Source organism: Phoca vitulina, unplaced genomic scaffold (genome assembly GCF_004348235.1).
Source record: "Phoca vitulina isolate PV1807 unplaced genomic scaffold, GSC_HSeal_1.0 scaffold3, whole genome shotgun sequence".
NCBI lineage: Eukaryota > Metazoa > Chordata > Mammalia > Carnivora > Phocidae > Phoca > Phoca vitulina.
In genome coordinates, this window is record NW_022589706.1 from 76581865 (window position 1) to 76601021 (window position 19157).

The following is a 19157-nucleotide window of genomic DNA, read 5'->3' on the forward strand; positions in this document are numbered from 1 at the left end:
TACAATCAAATGAGCACAATGCATTTAAGTAAGAAATCAATTTAAAAATTTAAGTAGAAAGATCACAAATGGGTTAGGAAAAAAAATTGAGACAACTCGTATATCAAAGAAATAATCATAATAGAAATGAAAAAATAGAATTGAAGAAAAATGAACGTACTACATATCAGAACATGTGGGTCAACAAATGGTGCTGGGACAAGTGAATATCCACGTGCAAAAAAATGAATTTGAACCCCTTTGTTACACCATATACAAAAATTAGCTTAAAACAGATCATACAACTAAATGTGTGTGTGAATATAGAAGTAAAGAAAAATTTCTTCCTAGAAGAAAAGATAGGAATACATCTTTGTGACCATGAGTCAGGCAAAACATTTTTAGATAAAAGTACAGGTGACAAAGAAAAATAGAGAAACTAGACTTCATCAAAATTAAAAACTTTGTCCCTTCAAAGAATATTATCAATAAAGTAAGAAGGCAATCCACAGAAAGGGAGAACATATTTAGGAAACCATACATCTGAAAAAGACATATACCCAAGAGAAATAAAAACACACATCTACACAAAAACTGGTTCACAAATGTTCATAATAGCATTGTTCATAATTGAAAAACATTGGAAACAATCCAAATGTTCATCAGTTGATGAATGGATAAAATGTGATATGTCCATACAATGGAAAAATGAAGTACTACGTAAACAATCAACAAAACTAAAAGGCAAAAAACTAAAACTATGGAATGGGAGAAGATAATTGCAAATGACATATCTGATAAAGGGTTAGTATCCAAAATCTATAAAGAACTTAACAAACTCAACACCCAAAAGACAGATAATCCAGTTAAGAAATGGGCAGAAGACATGAACAGGCATTTATCCAAAGAAGTCTTCTAAAGAAGACATTTTTTCCAAAGAAGATATACAAATGGCTAACAGACATATGAAAAGATGCTCAACATCACTCATCATCAGGGAAATACAAATCAAAACTATGATGGTTACACCTGTCAGAAGGCTAAAATTAACAACACAAGAAACAACAGGTGTCGGTGAGGATTCAGAGAAAGGGGAACCCTCTTGCACTCTTGATAGGAATGCAAACTGGTGCAGCCATTCTGGAAAACAGTACAGAACTTCCTCAGAAAGTTAAAAATAGAACTACTCTACTATCCAGCAATTGCACTATTAGGTGTTTACCCAAAGGATACAAAAATACAGATTCAAAGGGGTACATGCACCCCGATGTTTACAGCAACATTATTAACAATAGCCAAAATATGGGAAGAGCCCAAATGTCCATTGACTGATGAAGGATAAAGAAGATGTGGTCTGTCTGTCTATCTATCTATCATCTATCTATCTATCTATCTATCTATCTATCTATCTATCTATCTATCATGGAATATTACTCAGCCATCAAAAAGAATGAAATCTTGCCATTTGCAACAACATGGTGCAACATGGAGCTAGAGTGTATTATGCTAAGTGAAAGAAGTCAGTCAGAGAAAGACAAATACCATATGATTTCACTTATATGTAGAATTTAAGAAACAAAACAGGAGAACATATGGGAGGGGGAGGAAAAAAAAGAGAAAGGGAAACAAACCACAAGAGACTCTTAATGATAGAGAACAAACTGAGGGTTGATGGAGGCAGGTGGGTGGGGGATGGGCTAGATGGGTAATGGGTATTAAGGAGGCCACTTGTTATGATGAGCACTGGGTGTTATATGTAAGTGATGAACCACTGAATTCCATTCTTAAAACCAATATTGCACTGTATATTAACTAACTAGAATTTAAACAAAGGTTTGGGGAAAAGGGCCACCCAGTTTGCACCACCTGGGTGGCTCAGTCAGTTAAGCATCTGCCTTCAGCTCATGTCATGATTCCAAGGTCCTGGGATTGAGCCTCACATTGGGCTCCCCGCTCAGCGGGGAGTCTGCTTCTCCCTCTGCCCCTCCCCCTACTTGTGTGCACACAGGCGCGCTCTCTCTCTGAAATAAATAAATAAAATCTTTTTTTAAAAATTTGGGGAAAAAATGAAGCTGATATATGCTACAACATAGATGAATTTGAAAACATGCTTAGTTAAAAAAAATCAGAAATATTGTATGATTCTATTTATATGAAATGTATAAAATAGGCAAATGTACACAGAATAAGGTATATTAGTCACTGCCAAGGGCTAGTGGGGAGGAAAGGGTGGAATTGGGGACAAATGAGGATTAACTGCTAATGAGTATAGGGTTTCTTTCTGAGGTGAAGAAAATGTTGTAAACTTGTTTGCTGCAATGGTTGCACAACTATGAATGTACTAAAACCCACTGAATGGTATACTTTAAAAGAATCAATTATACATATGCGAATTATATCTCAGTAAGGCTGTTGTATATATTTTTTAAAGATCCTAGCAGTGTTGGCAAATTTGCAAACATATAGTTGTTTATTATTTATATCATATATGCACTTATATAAGTATATATATGTATCTATGTATATAAGTATATAAGTGTGTGTGTATATATATACACACACACACTTCTTTCTACCATATCTTTTCCCTAGTTAATGCATTCAAGAGGTCACCAAAGACATAAGAAATTGTTTTTATAATATCTAGTTGTAGATGATGCAGAAAGGCTCTTAGACAGCAACCTATTAGTTATTAACAAGGTAAGTATGATATATGTTATATAGTTAATTTTCAAATATAGTTTAGTTTGTATTTAATGCAATCATAATGTTAACCTTTAGAGCAGAAGCCAGCATGGTCTAGAAGTTAGTGGTTCACAAAAATTCTCAAAAATTTTGTAAGAATTCTGGGAAGAAGGATGTGACAACAGCTAAAATTTTAAATCTCTGCCAATTCCCTTATAAAATCTGAGCAATTAGATAGCAAAATCAAAACCTCATGCACAAAATCCCAAAGTACCAGAAGGTGGGGATGAACCACCAATAAAGCTACAAGATCTATGTGGGTTTTACCATCTGTGTGGGAAGAAGTAGAGCACAGTAACAGGGCATTTGCCAGTCCACAGAACAAAAGAACTCCAAAATAACCAACAGGGACTTTCTATATTACAACACAGCAGGCAAAACTGAGAAAAATATGTAAAAAAAGAATGAGTTCTGCTCCTATTGTAGCATGTGAGTGAGAGGGTCCACAATAAACTCTTAAGGGCATAGAAACTCCAGGCACTAAAATGCTCAAAACTAATCAGTCAAAACTCCCAACCAGAACAAAAGCCACACCAAGAACCTGCTGAGAACAGGACCCAAACTGAAGAGGACAGGGGCAGTAGAAGAAATAAGAAACTCCAGATGAAGTGAGGAAGGAGAAAAGAGAGAGAACTTATAAAGCAAGGTGATATATTTTCAAACATTACCCAAAAACTGGAGAAGGATCTCTGTGTATTTAGAAAGGCTAATTAACTTCACATAAAAATAAGTATAAAAAATTAGTAAAAGAAAATGGTAGAACTGATATCTGATACAAAGTTATTGTGAGAAAAAAAGTGAATAGGAATAAAATAAATCTCTGAAGACAATGAAAACATACCACAAAGACTTGCCAACAAAACAGGTAAATGCTATAAACCACTACTTCAAAACAAGCTGAAAAGACTTTAAAAAGTTATACACAATACAAAAGTACACCATAAATTAGAATTAGAACAACCCCTAGAATTATTCATTCAGAGCTTAGATGATAAAACTCAGGAAACAATAAGAAATAAAAGAAAAAAAACAATTCAAAAAAGAAGACTAAACTAGAAGAAATAAGGAATTAATAAACTACAGATAACTTTGTGTAAGCAAAAGAGAATATTAAAAAGAGGAAAAAATTTTAAATTAAAAAATGAAAAAGACAAAAAATTAGAAAAAAATGGCAAATACTGAAAATAGTTAAAGAACATCCAACATACATATAATAGGAGTCCCAAAAAGGAAAAATAAAGCAAGGGAGTAAAACCAATAAAACAATAATTGGGGAAAACTTCTCTGATAAAAACATCTAAAGTCATATAATGAAAGGGCAAATCACATAACTAAGAATATTGACCCAAAATAACCAACCCCAAAATATATTCTAGTAAAATTAACCAAGCATCTAGGCAAAAAGATAAAACAACTTATAAATGAAAGAAAATTAGATTGTCATCAAACTTTGCTTATCAGTAGTATTTGCAGAAAACAATGGAACAACATATTTAGATATCCAAAGAAAGAAAATTTCAGTCAAGTATTTTGTATGCACCAACTAACTTCAAGCACTAAGTCCCCAGATGAACGGTTTTCAACATTCCAGAACTTAGGAGCATAGTTCCCACAAGCCCTTCCTAGAAATCTACTAGAGAACAAGCTTCAGGAATACAAAATAATTATAAATACATTGATATAAGGACTGATGGTGAGAACTAAATGTATAGTGACCTACAGAGATAAGACTAAATAACGATTAAAAGAAAGTGCATATATATAGTATATAATAATAATATGCTCCGACACTGTAGACAGATTCAAATATTTTTAAAATGGTGGGCTTCTTCTGGCTTGTCTTTTACTTGAAAAACAAATTATTGGTCTTCTCTTCCCTTTCCTTTTCTACCTTTTGGCAGCTGACACTTGAATGAAGGAAGCTTATTGGAACCAAGAGGGTAGCTATAGCCAAAAACAGGCCTGAGAATGGCATTACAAATATGGAAACAGAGGCTAGAATGAACTCTGTTGGACTGAAAGGGAGGTTTGTGGATGTTGCACAGATATGAAAATTAATAAAGATTAAATTACTATAAATGTGCATATGTCCATATACAAACACATATAACACACAGATATACACACACATACATATACACACATACATTCACACATACCTATATTTCTTAGCTCTGTCGACTGAGAGGCCCCAAAGGCAATGACAACCCTGTAGCAAGAAGCCTATCTAGTGTGTATATCTGACTTTCCGAGTACCATTGTCCACTGAAAAGAGGAAGAGCTCCTTGGAGAAATAGCTGATTCCCAGGACAATAAAATAAAAAGTGAACCCGAAAATTGTTTTGTGCCAGAAAGTAAGAAAGCTCAAAGAGTGATGGAGACATGTCAAAAAATTAAAGTCAAAAAGACGCAGGAGTCAGTTTGAAGGGACTCCTGACTAAATCTGAGGCAATCTGAGCATCAAAATTAAAAATGATAGCAATGGGGGTGCGTGGGTGGCTCAGGTGGTTGAGTGTCTGACTCTTGCTTTTGGCTCAGGTCACGATCTCATGGGTCATGAGATTGAGCCCACATCATCCCCATGCTCAGTGGGGAGTCTACTTGAGATTCTCTCCCTCTCCCTCTCCCCTCACTCACCCACATGCTCACTCTCTCTCAAATAAATCAATCTTTTAAAAACATGATAGTAGAAGAACCATGAGAGACGATGGAGTCTGAAAAACAAACTGAGGGTTCTAGAGGGGAGGGGGGTGGGAGGATGGGTTAGCCTGGTGATGGGTATTGATGAGGGCACGTTCTGCATGGAGCACTGGGTGTTATGCACAAACAATGAATCATGGAACACTATATCTAAAACTAATGATGTAATGTATGGGGATTAACATAACAATAAAAAATTAAAAAAAAAATAAAAAAAAATAAATAAAAACATGATAGTAATGGATTAAATAGGAATCCATGAATCCAAACTAATAAATAAAGTTGAATGCCAACTAATAAATTGTAGAAGGAATGACAGAATTAGAAAACCACCATTGACAACCATTAGAAATTTATTCAGGAAAGAATCATCGATGGACGCTTAAAGGAGTTGGGGAAGTTTGTTGGGGAACAGGACATTTACACAGTTTTAAGTATTTTCCCACAAAATATTTATTAATTACAAAGGGGAAACAAAGTAATTTAGAATGGAGAACCTGACAATCAGCAACTCAAACAAGTGATGAAAATTAGCATCAATCAATAAAGACCAGATCACTCCTGATATGTTATACTAAGAAAACAACATCACTTCTATGTATTCCTGCCAAAAATTCACATGAGGAAATGTCAAACCCAAATTGAGGGAAATTCTATAAAATAACTGGCCTGTACTCATCAAAAATGCCAAGGTCAAGAGAGAAAAAAGAAAAGATAATCTGGAGAATAAAACATGTCAAATAAATGCAACACGTGTCTTTTTTGTTATCAAAGACATAATTGGGAAGATGGGTAGAATCTGAAAGAGGCACATGCATTAATTTCATTAATTTAATGGTTGTACTGTGGTTATATAAGAGTGTCCCTGTCTTAGAAAATATACACTGAATTATTGAGGGGTAATGGGACATCATGTCTATAACTTACTCTTAACTGGTTCAGGAAAAAATATAGTAAGAACAAATTGTGCATGTATGCATGGGACGGGGGAGACAGCAGGGTAGGACAGAGGAAGGGCATGATAAAGCAAATGTAGTAAAATTTTATGAAATTGGAAGCCTGAGTGAAATACACAAGGGAAGTCTATACTATTCTTGTGACTTTTCTAGAAATTTTAAATTATTTTAGAATGTTAAAAAAACTTGAAATGGGGAGGGAAAATGGGAGAGTATAAGCTAAAAATTTTAACTTTTCAATAACTGTATTAGAGGAGTAGTATTGGTAATACTACTCTGAAATTATTATGTAAGTATATGATGTGGCAGAAAGCAAAAAAATAATTATGACATATTCTATCATTTACCATGGCCTTGAGAACCAGCATTACTACTGTGGGAGGAAGGAAATAGAAATATAAGCTAGAAAAAAAAAGAAATATAAACTAGAGAAATTTAACACCCCAAAGTGCTTAATTTGAATGAAAAGTAAAAGTATATACTCAAGCTGTTTTAGCTTCAGAAAAAAAAAGTTCTTTCCTAGTCTGTACACTGAAAAAGCCCAGAAATAATGAACAATCCAGTAGCTACAGCATCCTTAGTGCCAGATTGTAATGTTGAAACACCATTTTCCACTAAAAGAAACTTATTGGAGATATTTACAGATCTCTCACAGAAAATGTACAAGAGGAACCTGAAACATTCTGTTACACCAAACAGCAAGCCAACTATTAAAGACTATTGGGAATCTGTCTGTACTCAGGAAGTAAATGTGAAGGGGCTCCCTACTGGCCAAAGACCTAAAAAATAATACAGTTGACCCTGAACAACCCAGCAGTTAGGGGCACCAATCCATATGCAGTTAAAAATACCCATATAACTTTTGGCTCGCTAAAAGCCTAACTACTAATAGCCTACTACTGACTGGAAGGAAGCCTTACCAATGACATAAATACTTGATTAACACATATGTTGTATGTTATATGTATTATATACTGTATTCTTACAATAAAATAAGCTAGAGAAAAAAAAAGTTACTAAGAAAATTATAAGGAAGAGAAAATACATTTATAGTACTGTATTGTAATTAGCAAAAAAAAAAAAAAATCTGATTAGTGGATCCACACAGTTCAAACCCATGTTATTCAAGGGTCAACTATACTAATTAGCTGCTTTTGGGGAAAAAAAGGGAACCAACTCCGTTTCTTGAAAACTGATAAAAGCAATCAAGCACTTGTCTTTCCTGTATGAACTGTACCACTATGTAACCCCAAGACAGGAAACGGGAAATACCTCTTTATAGAAGTAGTTCAGCTAATAAATGAAGAATTTTTTAAAACTTGTGGAGCCAGATATGAAAATGATTTTATGTGTTTAGCATTTATAGGTGGACACCAAGTCCCTATGCATGCTAGTCAGAAGTTATCTGTACATTCCCTTTCATTCTTAGCATAAAATTATCTTCCAGTGTTTTTCTGGACATCATCCAGGTTAATAGCTAGATGCTGAATATTGCTGAAGCAGGATCATACTGTTGTTTTATATTTTCAACATCTTTATGATACTGAAAATTCTTCTACAATTTCATGCATAGGGGCTCTGCTTAACAATGGCTACGTGTGTACATGCACTCATACCAAACACTCTTTGCCTCCAAAGAGTGAAAATTTGGACAAGTTCCATTACCTCTGGGTCTCAATATCCAGTTTTGTCATCTTAAAAATGGACTCAGCAAAGCTTTCTGTATTAATTTCTGGAACCAATGCCTGAGAAGGTAATATGATTCAGTTCAAATAGTGCCAGAATTTAGAACACATTGGATTTTTCTGTCTTAGCTATCACATGAGATCTCATTAGCAATAATGTACAGTATTACAAACATTAGTTGGGCAAATATAGTACTTACAAACCAAATACAGTACTTATAAACTTATAAAACAGACTACATTTACTTTTGGTTTTCAAAATTATACAGTATCATTTTATGCCTTCACTTTCCACACGTATTGCTTTACTTTCGGGGTTTTGACAGACTCTGCATTTAAGAATACTCCGTATTTAGGACTGGTAAAAAAGTAAATACAGTATTAAAAATGTTTATGTGAATCATCCAAGATCTGAGAACCAAGATCTGTTTTTATTTCATAAGTTTCTACTGCACACCTGTTATATAGAATGTCCACTATTAGCTAAATCTAAAATAAGGATAAATAATTTGAAAAACAAATGGATGTTTTCCTCCTCTTCACAAACCAGAAACAGCTTTTATTTGTGTGATTATAAAAGTAATGTTTCTCAGCTCATTAAAAAAGACATAACAAAGTAAAAATCACTTATAAATCCCACACAAGAAAATCACTCAACCATTTTGGTATATTTGACTCTAGTTACTCTAGTTAGCTGTCGAGTTTTTTATGTATGCTTAAACAAAATTAGAATAATCTAAATATTTGATAGCTTACCTTTATTTAGTTCATAAGATATCATGTATTTCATTTTTTATCAATAAATATCAGTCCACATCATTTATTTATGTATTTATTTATTTATTTACATCTTATTCAGGACTACTGCAGTAGGGGAGTAATCAGGCTTAACTCCGAATTCAGCAAAGACAGCTGGGGATTTATGGCCAATGAGCAGGGTGAGGGGATCAGCAGATAGAAAATTATTGAGGCACATTATCATTTTTAATAGATGCATAGTATCTGAATGCAATGTAATTTATTTAATCGATTCCCACTGATGAACATTTACACTCTTTCCAAATTTTGCTAGTGACAATTTTTATATATACATTTTGCATACTTATCTGATTATTGAAAAGCTTCATTTGTGAGTAGCATGTTAAGCTATAAGATTTTCATTTAATTATTTAGCAAATCATCCTTATTGAAGGGAATAAAGTTATATAAACAGGTATCATTCCAGAAAATACAGGCTTATACATGCCAAAGCAAATACTGTCAGGTACCAGGGGAGTAAAAAGGATAATAAGATTAAAATGGTTCCTGATGGCAAAAGACTTTTTAATCTAGGAGAGGGACGGCTATATACACAGACAGCATAGCACGAGGAATGAATGCAGCAAAATAGGGAGAACCACATGTTAACTAAGCATGGAATGAGTAGTTGAATCTAAATGGAGAGCAATCCTAACTTAAAGCAATTATTTTCTGCTCAAACAAGTAACTAAAAATGACAGAAAAGAGACAAATATTATACTGTTGACGCCAAGGCAGTATCCAAATACTTTTGGCTTAGTAATAATACACGACATTCTTACAGCACTTAATAAAATATCTTTATAATAATCCCGTGAAAATTACAGATGAGATAACTAAGTTTCAAGAAAGGAAAGGAGAATCACAGGAACTGAGCCATTATTATGTCCAGCAGATACATCATATTTCATTCCTGTAGAATGTAAGCTCTAAGAGGACAAGGACTTATTATTCACTTACTCCGTAGCCACAAGGAAGTGTGGATTCAGCAAATGTGTGTTGAATAAATGTATCCCCATTTTAGAGATGAGAAAATTGAGGGCCCAAAAAATAGTTACATATGCAAGGTCACACAACTATAAAATTAAGGTTCAAAACTAAATTCAGTATTCCTTCTTTAACTATAAAACACTTTGGCTATTAGCTGAAATTTGGAGATCATTTTATAACCCTTAATTCAATGTTATGGAATATTTGTTCTGAATGTATAATTTGTACTCGTCACTAAAATTTAATTAAGTCAGAAATAGAAAGAAAATGGAATTGCCTTAAAAGGAACAGGTTGGCTAATACTCCAGATGTGTAATGACAGTTTGAAAAGCTTTATTTTACTATTTTAAGTGAGGCAAAAGAGGGACAGAACTTTGAATTTTTTATTAGATTTAAATTTTAAAATAATGTATAAAAAAAGGAAAATTCTATACATATATCTTTCACATGAGGGAAAAAATAGAGTACTATTTTAATTGTTATTGTGCAGATAGATGCTGCAAATTACACATGAGTTATCCATTCATTAAAGCACACAGGATGGCCTTTTTTGAAGTTGTAGGCCACAATTTAGTTCAAGTTACTAAGAAATTCTTGAAAACAATCAAAATGCTTTTCTTCGAAAAAAACCAATCTATACTAATTGCCCCCCAATTAGTATGAAACACTGAAGTTAATACTAAGTAAAAAGCAATGTAAAACATTAAAACAGTGAGATTGTATCCCTCTGTGAAAGTCCAAAACATATCAATAATTCAATAAATATACAGTTTAACTAAAAAGTAATTTACTTTTCTGCCTGCTGACATTATTTTTCCAGAATATGTAGTAGCTAGTCATACATATCAATCCTTTTGAACATAAACCAAACTCATAGAATGAAAATATTTGAATATTTGTAAAATTCAATTCACTTAGAAGTCCACTGAAATAAATGATCCATAAAATAATATCCTCAACTAAAAACATAGAAAGCAACAATGTCCTAGATCCATTTGAAGATCAAGCTTTTCCTCAAGGAAAACTCTTGCCAACTTTTTTAAGTGTTTTATCAATCAAACTGCTCACCTGGCAAAAATAAAATGTAAAGAGGATAAAAATTCTGGAGTTTAGTTAGAATTTACTCTCACATTTTCCCATTCACTGTATAAGAATAATGAAAATCAATATGCAATGTTTTCTTTTGCCTATGTTAGTATGAAAACACATCCAGAGGAACCTTCAGTCAAAACCCTGAGGCATAAGAATTTATTAGTAATCTAGAATAGGAGAAATTCAGGGATAAAATTTTAAAATTTCATTTTAACCACTAGCTTCACTTTCTTTCTACACCAATTATTTTCTCAGGACTTACACAAATGTTCTAGACCTTTTCCTCCCCTCCCTCCTACCATTAAACATCTTCTGAGAACATTCTATGTAAAACACACTCTGCTAAGTATTTGAGCGTAACTTTATTTCAGCAAAGCTCACCTCAACCCTGGGATGAAATCTTAATTTCACAACTAAAGAACACTTAGAGATGCTAAGTAACTTGTCCCTGGTTACAAAACTGTCAGAGGTAAAGTATGCATCTGAACTAAGATTTTCTGACCACACCACAACTGTAAACTATCACTTTCCTTGGTAATCACAGACTGCCTTTACAAGACATTGTACTATTAATTTTCACTGTTATCTTTCTTAATGTTTTCTATGTTCATGTCTTTAAGAGCAACAACTGTGTTGTGCTTTTATATCTTACAGTATCCTTTAGCAGACTGATTCAAATTGCTTATATGATAGGGGTGCCTGGCTGGTTCAGTCCGTAGAGCACGTGACTCTTGATCTCAGGGTTGTGAGTTCAAGCTATGTTGGGCATAGAGCTTAGTTAAGAAAAAAAACACTGAAAGAATAAAGTTTCTCAATGAAGCATTAAACAAACAACAAAAACAACAAATTGTTTATATAAGAATGACAAGCTACAAGTTTAAAGCTTCTCAGAGCTTCACACTTGTTAAATAGAAATGATACCAAAAAATTGAGTGCTTACTGTTAAATGCATTCCATATATTAATTCCTTTAATCCTCACAAGAGCCCCATGAAATCGGTACATTATTGTCCCATTTTGCAGATGAAAGAGCAAAGGCTAGAGAGGTTTATGCTACTTGCCCAAGATTAAGATTACAGCCAGTAGGTGGAGAAGATAGGCTTCAAAAGCCAAGGCATTCTGTCTTGAGTGGTTACTTGCTTAATGTTAAAACTGTCCCTCTAGTACTAGATAATGGTTAAAATGAAATCATGTATTCATACTGTATGCAAATTTTAATTATGGGCAATGATTTCTTGAATATGACACCAAAAGCACAGGCTTAAAAGCAAAAACAGACAAATGAGACTACATGAAGCTTAACAACTTCTCTACATCAAAGGACACAACCAGCAGAATGAAAGACTTCTTACAGAATGGGCGAAAAAATGTGTAAATCATATGATAAGGGGTTTATATCTAAAATATATAAAGGACTTCTACAACTCAACCACAAAACAAATAATCCAATTAAAAAATGGGCAAGGGTGCCTGGGTGGCTCAGTCCGTTAAGCATCCAACTCTTGATTTCAGCTCAGGTCATGATCTAAGGGTCATGGGATAGAGCCCCACTCAGGCTCTGTGGTCAGCATGGAGTCTGCTGGAGTGTCTACGTCTCCCTCTCTCCCTCTGCCCTTCCCCCCACTTGCACACACACACACCCCCCAATAAGTAAATAAAATCTTTAAAAAAAAAACTACTTTCTGTCAATCACCTGAGTTCTACTCTCAACTCAGCACCTTAATAATAATAATTAAGTTATTTTTAAAAAATGGGCAAAGGACTTGAATAGACATTTCTCAAAGGTGATATAAATAAGTCAACAAGCATATAAAAATATGCTCAACATCACTTATCATTAAAGAAATTGCAAATCAAAACCACAATGGGATATCACCTCACACTTTTCAAAATGGCTACTATCAAAAACAAACAAAAAAGTTTTGGTGAGGATGTGGAAAAACTGTAACTCTTGCACACTGTTGGGAATGTAAAATGGTACAACTGCTTTGGAAAACAGTATAGTAGTTCCTCAAAAAATTAAAAACAGAACTGCCAATATGATCCAGCAATCCCATTTCTTGGTATGTATCTGAAAGAATTGAAAGCAGGAGAAACTTGCAATGTGATACTTGCACACCCACGTTCATAGGAGCATTATTCACAATAGCCAAGATATAAAAACAACCTAAATGTCTACTGGCAGACGAATGAATAATGAAAATGTGGGGGGGGGGGTGTAAAATGAAATATTATATAGCCTTAAAAAAGAAAATCATATCACATGCTACAACATGTACTTAAAGGAATTATGCTAAGTGAAATAAGCCAGTCAAAAAGACAAATACTGTATGATTTCACTTACATAAGGTATCTAAAGTAGTACAATTTTAGAAAAATAAAGAATGGTGTTGCCAAGGGCTGGCAGGCAGGGAAAATGGGGAGTTGTTTTGTTGGTATAGAATTTCAGTTCTGTAAGATGAAAAATTCCAGAGATCTATTACACAACAGTATGAAAATGGTTAATACTACTGACCCATATGCTTAAAAATGATTAAGTAAATTTTGTTACCTATTTGTGCCACATTTTAAAAAAATATTAACTCTTTTCTTTCACTTCCTTTTCCTGTCCTCTCTGGTAAAGTATTCAACAGCAGTGTAATAAAAATGATAAAGCAAAGAATACAACAATATAAAAAAATTGAGAAAATAAAACAGCCTCACGTTCTTATTAACTTATCATTAATTTTCTTAACCTAGAAATACCTTAAACCTCCAGTGAAACAGTATTCTATTGGCAAGACTATAGAGCATAGTGGTTAAAGGCTTTTTGGAGCTGAAAAGCTCAAGTGCTATTCTGACTTTGCTACTAATTACTCTGTGACCTTCGGTAAAATATTTTCATTCATTCGCTCATTCATTCATTCATTCATCAAAAAATGTTTACACATGGGTAAACCCGGCTAAACGAATTCCATCTCTACATAGGACTGTTCTGAGGAGTAAATGAAATAATTCATATAAAACACTAGGCACAAGGCCTGGCACTTTAAGTGTTCAGTAAATGTTGGCTATTATTATTACTTTAAAGCCTCCAGAGCAGGACCTGAACAGAGCGAATTCAACTCAAGTCAGTCCAGTACACCATTCCTTAGTGATTTGCCTAATTAATCGATAATTATGGTGTTATCAAATCCGATACTATTTAGGAAATCATTGCTGACTCTATCATTCTTGCCAAATTTGTGCTCTTCTCTTCTAAAAAAAACTCTCTACCAGGGAAAAGCAATGTCATCTCAGGTATTCGAAATGTTTGCTTTGGGAATAGTGTTCCACCCCAAAGGTGGTGGAATGGAGACCTGTACATGAGCCATTTGAGTTCCCCATTCCTCTCACTTCATTAGGGGCCTAGGCCTTATTTGAGGGTGAAGATGCGGTGGGAGGGGGCCACATAACCAAACAGCCATATATATAAAGCCCCACTCAGGTAAGACGGGGCCAGAGAAATCTCCTGGCAGAATGACAGCTAAACCTTTACAAAAAGGACCGGAGAACCGGCAACACTCGTCTGTCAGCTGAGAGGCGGCATCTCCAAGGCAAGCTAGTGCAGAGGGAATCTCGGGCAGCCCATCCCAGGCCCGGCCCGGGACAGTCGGGGCCGGGGCGGGGGTGTGTCGGGATGCTCCTCCCGGGGCCCTGCGGCGGGCTCTGGCAGGCCGGGGGTCCCGCCGGTTCCCGGAGGGGCGATGGTGGGGGCAGGGGCGGGCTACGCGGCGGTCTGGGGACCCGGCAGGTAGGGAAGGAAAGGACAGTGAGGGCCTCACCGCGGGCCGAGGGCAGCGGGTAGAGTTTCTCCGCCTTCTGCAGGAAGCGCTGGGCCTTCTCACGGTTGCCGGCGTTGAGGGCCTCCCGGGCGATCTCGACACATTTCTCCGCCTCATCCCGGTTCCCCTCCATGGCTTGCGCTTTCTTCCGTTTCCTCCGGTAGCGCAGCTACTGGGGGACGGACGCCGCGGCCGCGGCGGAGGCGAGCCGGCCCGGGGTGGGGGCGTGCGGTGGCGAGCGGGGAGGAGAGCAGGGGACCGTGGCGGCGGCGGCGGCCCGGGCGGACGGGCAGGCTCACAGCTCCGCCTCCTCGCGGCGGCCTCCCCGCCCCCCGCGGGCCCCTACGGCGCGAGCCGCATCCCTCCGGGCCCCAGGACCGAGCTCCCGGGCCTGGGAGTCGCAGCCGACTCGGCTGTCCGTGCGCGGCACCGACACGCTCGGAGCCGACCCACGTGGTGGGGGGGGGGGGGAGTAGGCGGGCGATACCAGCCCTGCTGCCCGCCGGGGTATTCCGTCGAGGTAGGGACTCCGCCTCCTGCCTTAGCAGCGCCGTGGCCCCTGACCCCCCAGCGCGGCCAGCGCAGCCGGGAGCCCGCCTTCCGGGCGGCCGGGGCGACAGTTGGGGCCTGGGGACGCTCGTTTACAGGAAAAATCCCAGGGATCGAAGGGCCCGCCTCTCGGCCCCCTCAGCCTTGGGAGATTTCGGTCAGGTGAGCACCGCGCTGTCAGTCTCTATGAAGCGCTTCCGGCACAGGTGTTCAGAAGCACATTAGAGCGTCGTTTGACCCTAACCACGGTACTGTTTTATTTCCTTATTTCAGCTACACACCATTTTCCTGACCCACATTCCATTAAATTGTCTCTCGGTACATCCAGAAGGTACGAACACTTTATTTGCAGTTTGCAAACTATTCTGGTGAAAAGCCCTAGTCCTAATCCTTTGTGATCAAAACAAGGCAGGAACCACCTTTTCTTAATGTATTAGCATCACAGAAATGACTTGTTGGATTTTCTCCCTTCTCCCATTTTCATGGCACTTCCTCGTGAAATGCTGAACCATGTCATGTTGGGTCTCCTTGGTGGGGGGGGGGAAGGGACCACTTACTGCTTGGTAAGGACATCCAAATTTTAAAAAATTAGGACAGGAACTTCCCGCAAAGCAAGTGTCAAAATGGTCCACTCAACCCAACCAAAAAATACTCGTTTTTTTCACAATGTTCAAGCAAGCTATTGTTAGCATGCAAATATGTAACTCAGGACTTGCAAAGAAATAGACACTCTTCTGGAAAATGGGAATTGCACGCAGCTCCCCGCCCCCAATGTTAACTACTGAAAAATTTAATTCAAGTAGACTTCAAAACACTGTAGTGCATGAAAAAACCATTATCTCCAAAGTCTAAACTGAAAGTTCCCTCTGTGGAGGTAGCTATAATGCCCTCTCCCCCTCCCCAAATCCACCACAGCAATAGCCCACCAGTGTGATGCCATCACACAGAATAAGCACAGCCAACAAATTGAGATGGTCAGCTTAGCCTAAGAAACAGCAACTTGCCCCACTGCAGCTCCTGCCAACGTTTTAAAATTTTTAATACCTCATTACATAATATTAAAAAAAAAATTACACTTGGGTCAGCTGACTTCATCTACCAAGTTCAATTTCAAGAGAAGAAATATGCTTATGTGACTGCTGTATGAGATACCTACTCAAAAGAAAGGAATTCCCATTACAATCAAGCAAATTTAAAACACAACTAAGTTTGGGATATGACCTTTATTGAGCTTATCCACTGGAGTGGAAATAATGTCTGTACAAAACCAAATGTTTGTTACTATAACTTCTGCATCACAATTAAAATCCAAACAGTTTTTTAAAAACAGTCAACTCAATCAAAACCCACTACTTCAGAATCAATAGCTTCTTTGAAGCCACAGTAACACTTAAATATGGTTAAGACTCGAATGCAGAAATTTGGTTGGTTGGAAAGCTAATTAAACTTCCAACTTGCTCAAATAGAATTACAAAAAGGCAAAATTGTGTTTTTCACAGAGATACAGTCCACTGGAATCACCAACACTGGACAGCTGTTAAGAGTATTTAGAGTCCTGAGATAATAAGGAATCCAGGCATCCTTTAAACAGTCTTCTGTTGTCCTTTCTTCCCAATCAGAGATTTGTGGATGTGTGGAATGACACCTAGGAGAGGAAGAGGGATTAATTCTACTTTTCAATATATATATTTTAAAAATCACACAACACTTAAAACCAAGACAGTTTAATGTTCAACTTGGAAAATGTCTTTAAATGCAAAGCTCAAGTATGTAAAAATTCATTAAGTTATATACATGAATCAAATATAATAATGCAACCACACTGAATATCAGTGAAAATAGGCCTTCTGCACTAAAAATTAATAACAAGAACTACACAATTTCTTCTACAAAGAAATAAAATTTTAGTATTTACATACCACCACCGGCAATTGTAGCCTTGATGAGAGAGTCCAATTCTTCATCTCCACGAATAGCAAGTTGCAAGTGACGAGGGGTAATACGCTTTACCTTCAAGTCTTTTGATGCATTTCCTGCCAATTCAAGTACCTACAAGGCAGATTCTAATCAATCTCCTTACAACTTTCCTTAAAGCCAAAGCCCAGAGAGTAGAATCAAATCTTCATGCAGGTAAATCTACCAAATGACGTCTTCCCCTACTAACTGAATGGCAACACATGCAAAAGGGGGCACGCAATTTTATTTCCAAGAGCAGCAAACTCAACGAAGCTCAGTAAGATTCCTTAATGAACACCAGCCCCCTCTAGCGTTCTCAGAAGCTTCTAGCCGCGTTTAGGGCCTGGGAGTTTTTCTTGCATCACTTTCCTCCTTCCCTCTCGCTGCCTACCCCCCCCAACCCCCCAAACCTTTCCCAGATTATAGGCGTACACCCATTTACCTCTGCGGTGAGGTACTCCAGGATGGCTGCGCTGTACACAGCGGCAGTCGCGCCCACACGTCCATGACTGGTCGTCCTAGATTTCAGGTGTCGATGAATACGGCCCACCGGGAACTTAATTTTAAGCACACAAACATAAATGCACAAAGGTGTTACAGTCAAAGACGGTAATATTACACGCGCGCCAAACCAAGGGGCATGGACGCTGGTGCAGCAACGCACCCCAGCATCGACACACGTGATCGCCCCCCCTTCGATATTTATCGTATCGGCTAACCAAGTCGCGACACCGCATCACCCACGCAAAGACGAAACGCCCATCCAGAGCGATGATAAACAAGAAAAAAGGTGGAAAGAAAAACGCCACAATTCCCAGACTGCACGAACAACCACTGACCTGCAAGCCGGCTCTCTGTGAGCGGGAAACCGCCTTTGTCTTGGCCTTTCCGGAGTCCTTCCCAGCCTTACCGCCAGCCTGCGGCGCGCACACGCCCGCGAGCGAAGGAGGAACGGGGAATATAGAATTACCAGGGCGGTGTGCCCCTCCCCCACCGCGGCGCGGCCCAGGCGCGAGCGCGGCCCCGTGCCCAGCCGGGGTCTCCGGCCAGCCGCGCGCCGCAAGGGCGACCCCGCCCGCCGGCCCCCCGCTGCGCGCCCGCCGCGGCCGCGCGCCTCCGTCCGCCCGCCGGCCCCCAGCGGCGCTGCGCGCGCCACCCAACCGTCGCCGCCCGCCGCGAGATCGGAGGCTGCTCCGCTCGCCGCCGACAAAACACCTCCCCCCGCTCTTCCAAATCCTGTCTCCGCGCGTTCCCAACCGTCGCCACTTCACCCCCATCTCCCGTGTGTAACGGGTTTTTCTCCCATCGGCAAAAACCCGCGAAGTCTTCGAGCGCCTCCGCGAAGTTTACCATTTCGAATTCTGCTGAAGCTCAAACAAGCAAGGCAGAGAAAGGACTAATCAGACAGCCAGCGAGATCCCACCGCCTACTCCTTCGTCGCACCGCGATTCAAACTGCGCTGTCTCCCGCCTTCCCCGCTCCCTTTATACTGCTGAATGTTCCCTCATCCGGGAACTCGGATTGCTCATCCCACCAATGGCTGCCACCCGCCCTCGGGACGCGTCCTTGAGGCCTCAGCCAATGAACAAGCGAAGAATAGGGTGGAGGGGCGGGCACTCCGCAGCTCGAGCCGCTATTGGGGCGTGGGGAAGGAGGTGGGGGGAGGGCGGAGGGATGGGAACTGAGGAGAAGAAGGGCACGGCGGCGGGAGGGAAGAAACAGAGCGAGCTACGCTGCGGGAGCGAGGAGACCCGCCGGCTGTGGTCACGTGCCTGGGAGGAGGAGCTGAGAGGCTGGCTCAGGGGAGGGGCACGCGGTGGCGCCCCCGGTCTCCCAGCCTGATCCCGGAGGCTTCGTGTTGTGGCCTCCGGATCTAGCTCACCCCCTTCCCCCCCACCCCACCGC

At 39.0% G+C, this 19157-nt stretch overlaps 2 protein-coding genes across 2 annotated transcripts in view; both read right to left on the bottom strand.

Moving 5' to 3' along the window:
- The window catches only part of DNAJB14 (DnaJ heat shock protein family (Hsp40) member B14), a 45348-nt gene extending 30342 nt beyond the window's left edge, over nt 1–15006 (bottom strand). The window contains exon 1 of the mRNA XM_032400892.1: nt 14748–15006. Within this exon, the coding sequence (XP_032256783.1) occupies nt 14748–14880 (133 nt within the window). The 5' untranslated portion in view covers nt 14881–15006. The remainder of the gene's footprint in view (nt 1–14747) is intronic.
- A 1498-nt stretch (nt 15007–16504) lies between these two features.
- Nucleotides 16505–18807, bottom strand: LOC116630178 (histone H2A.Z). The gene is made up of 5 exons (XM_032400893.1): nt 18603–18807; nt 18092–18169; nt 17695–17808; nt 17216–17345; nt 16505–16941 (listed from the first exon to the last, which is right to left on the bottom strand). Exons 1-5 carry the CDS (start codon nt 18603–18605, stop codon nt 16880–16882), a joined length of 387 nt encoding a protein of 128 aa, XP_032256784.1. The 5' UTR covers nt 18606–18807; the 3' UTR covers nt 16505–16879.
- Between the last annotated feature and the right edge of the window lie 350 nt (nt 18808–19157).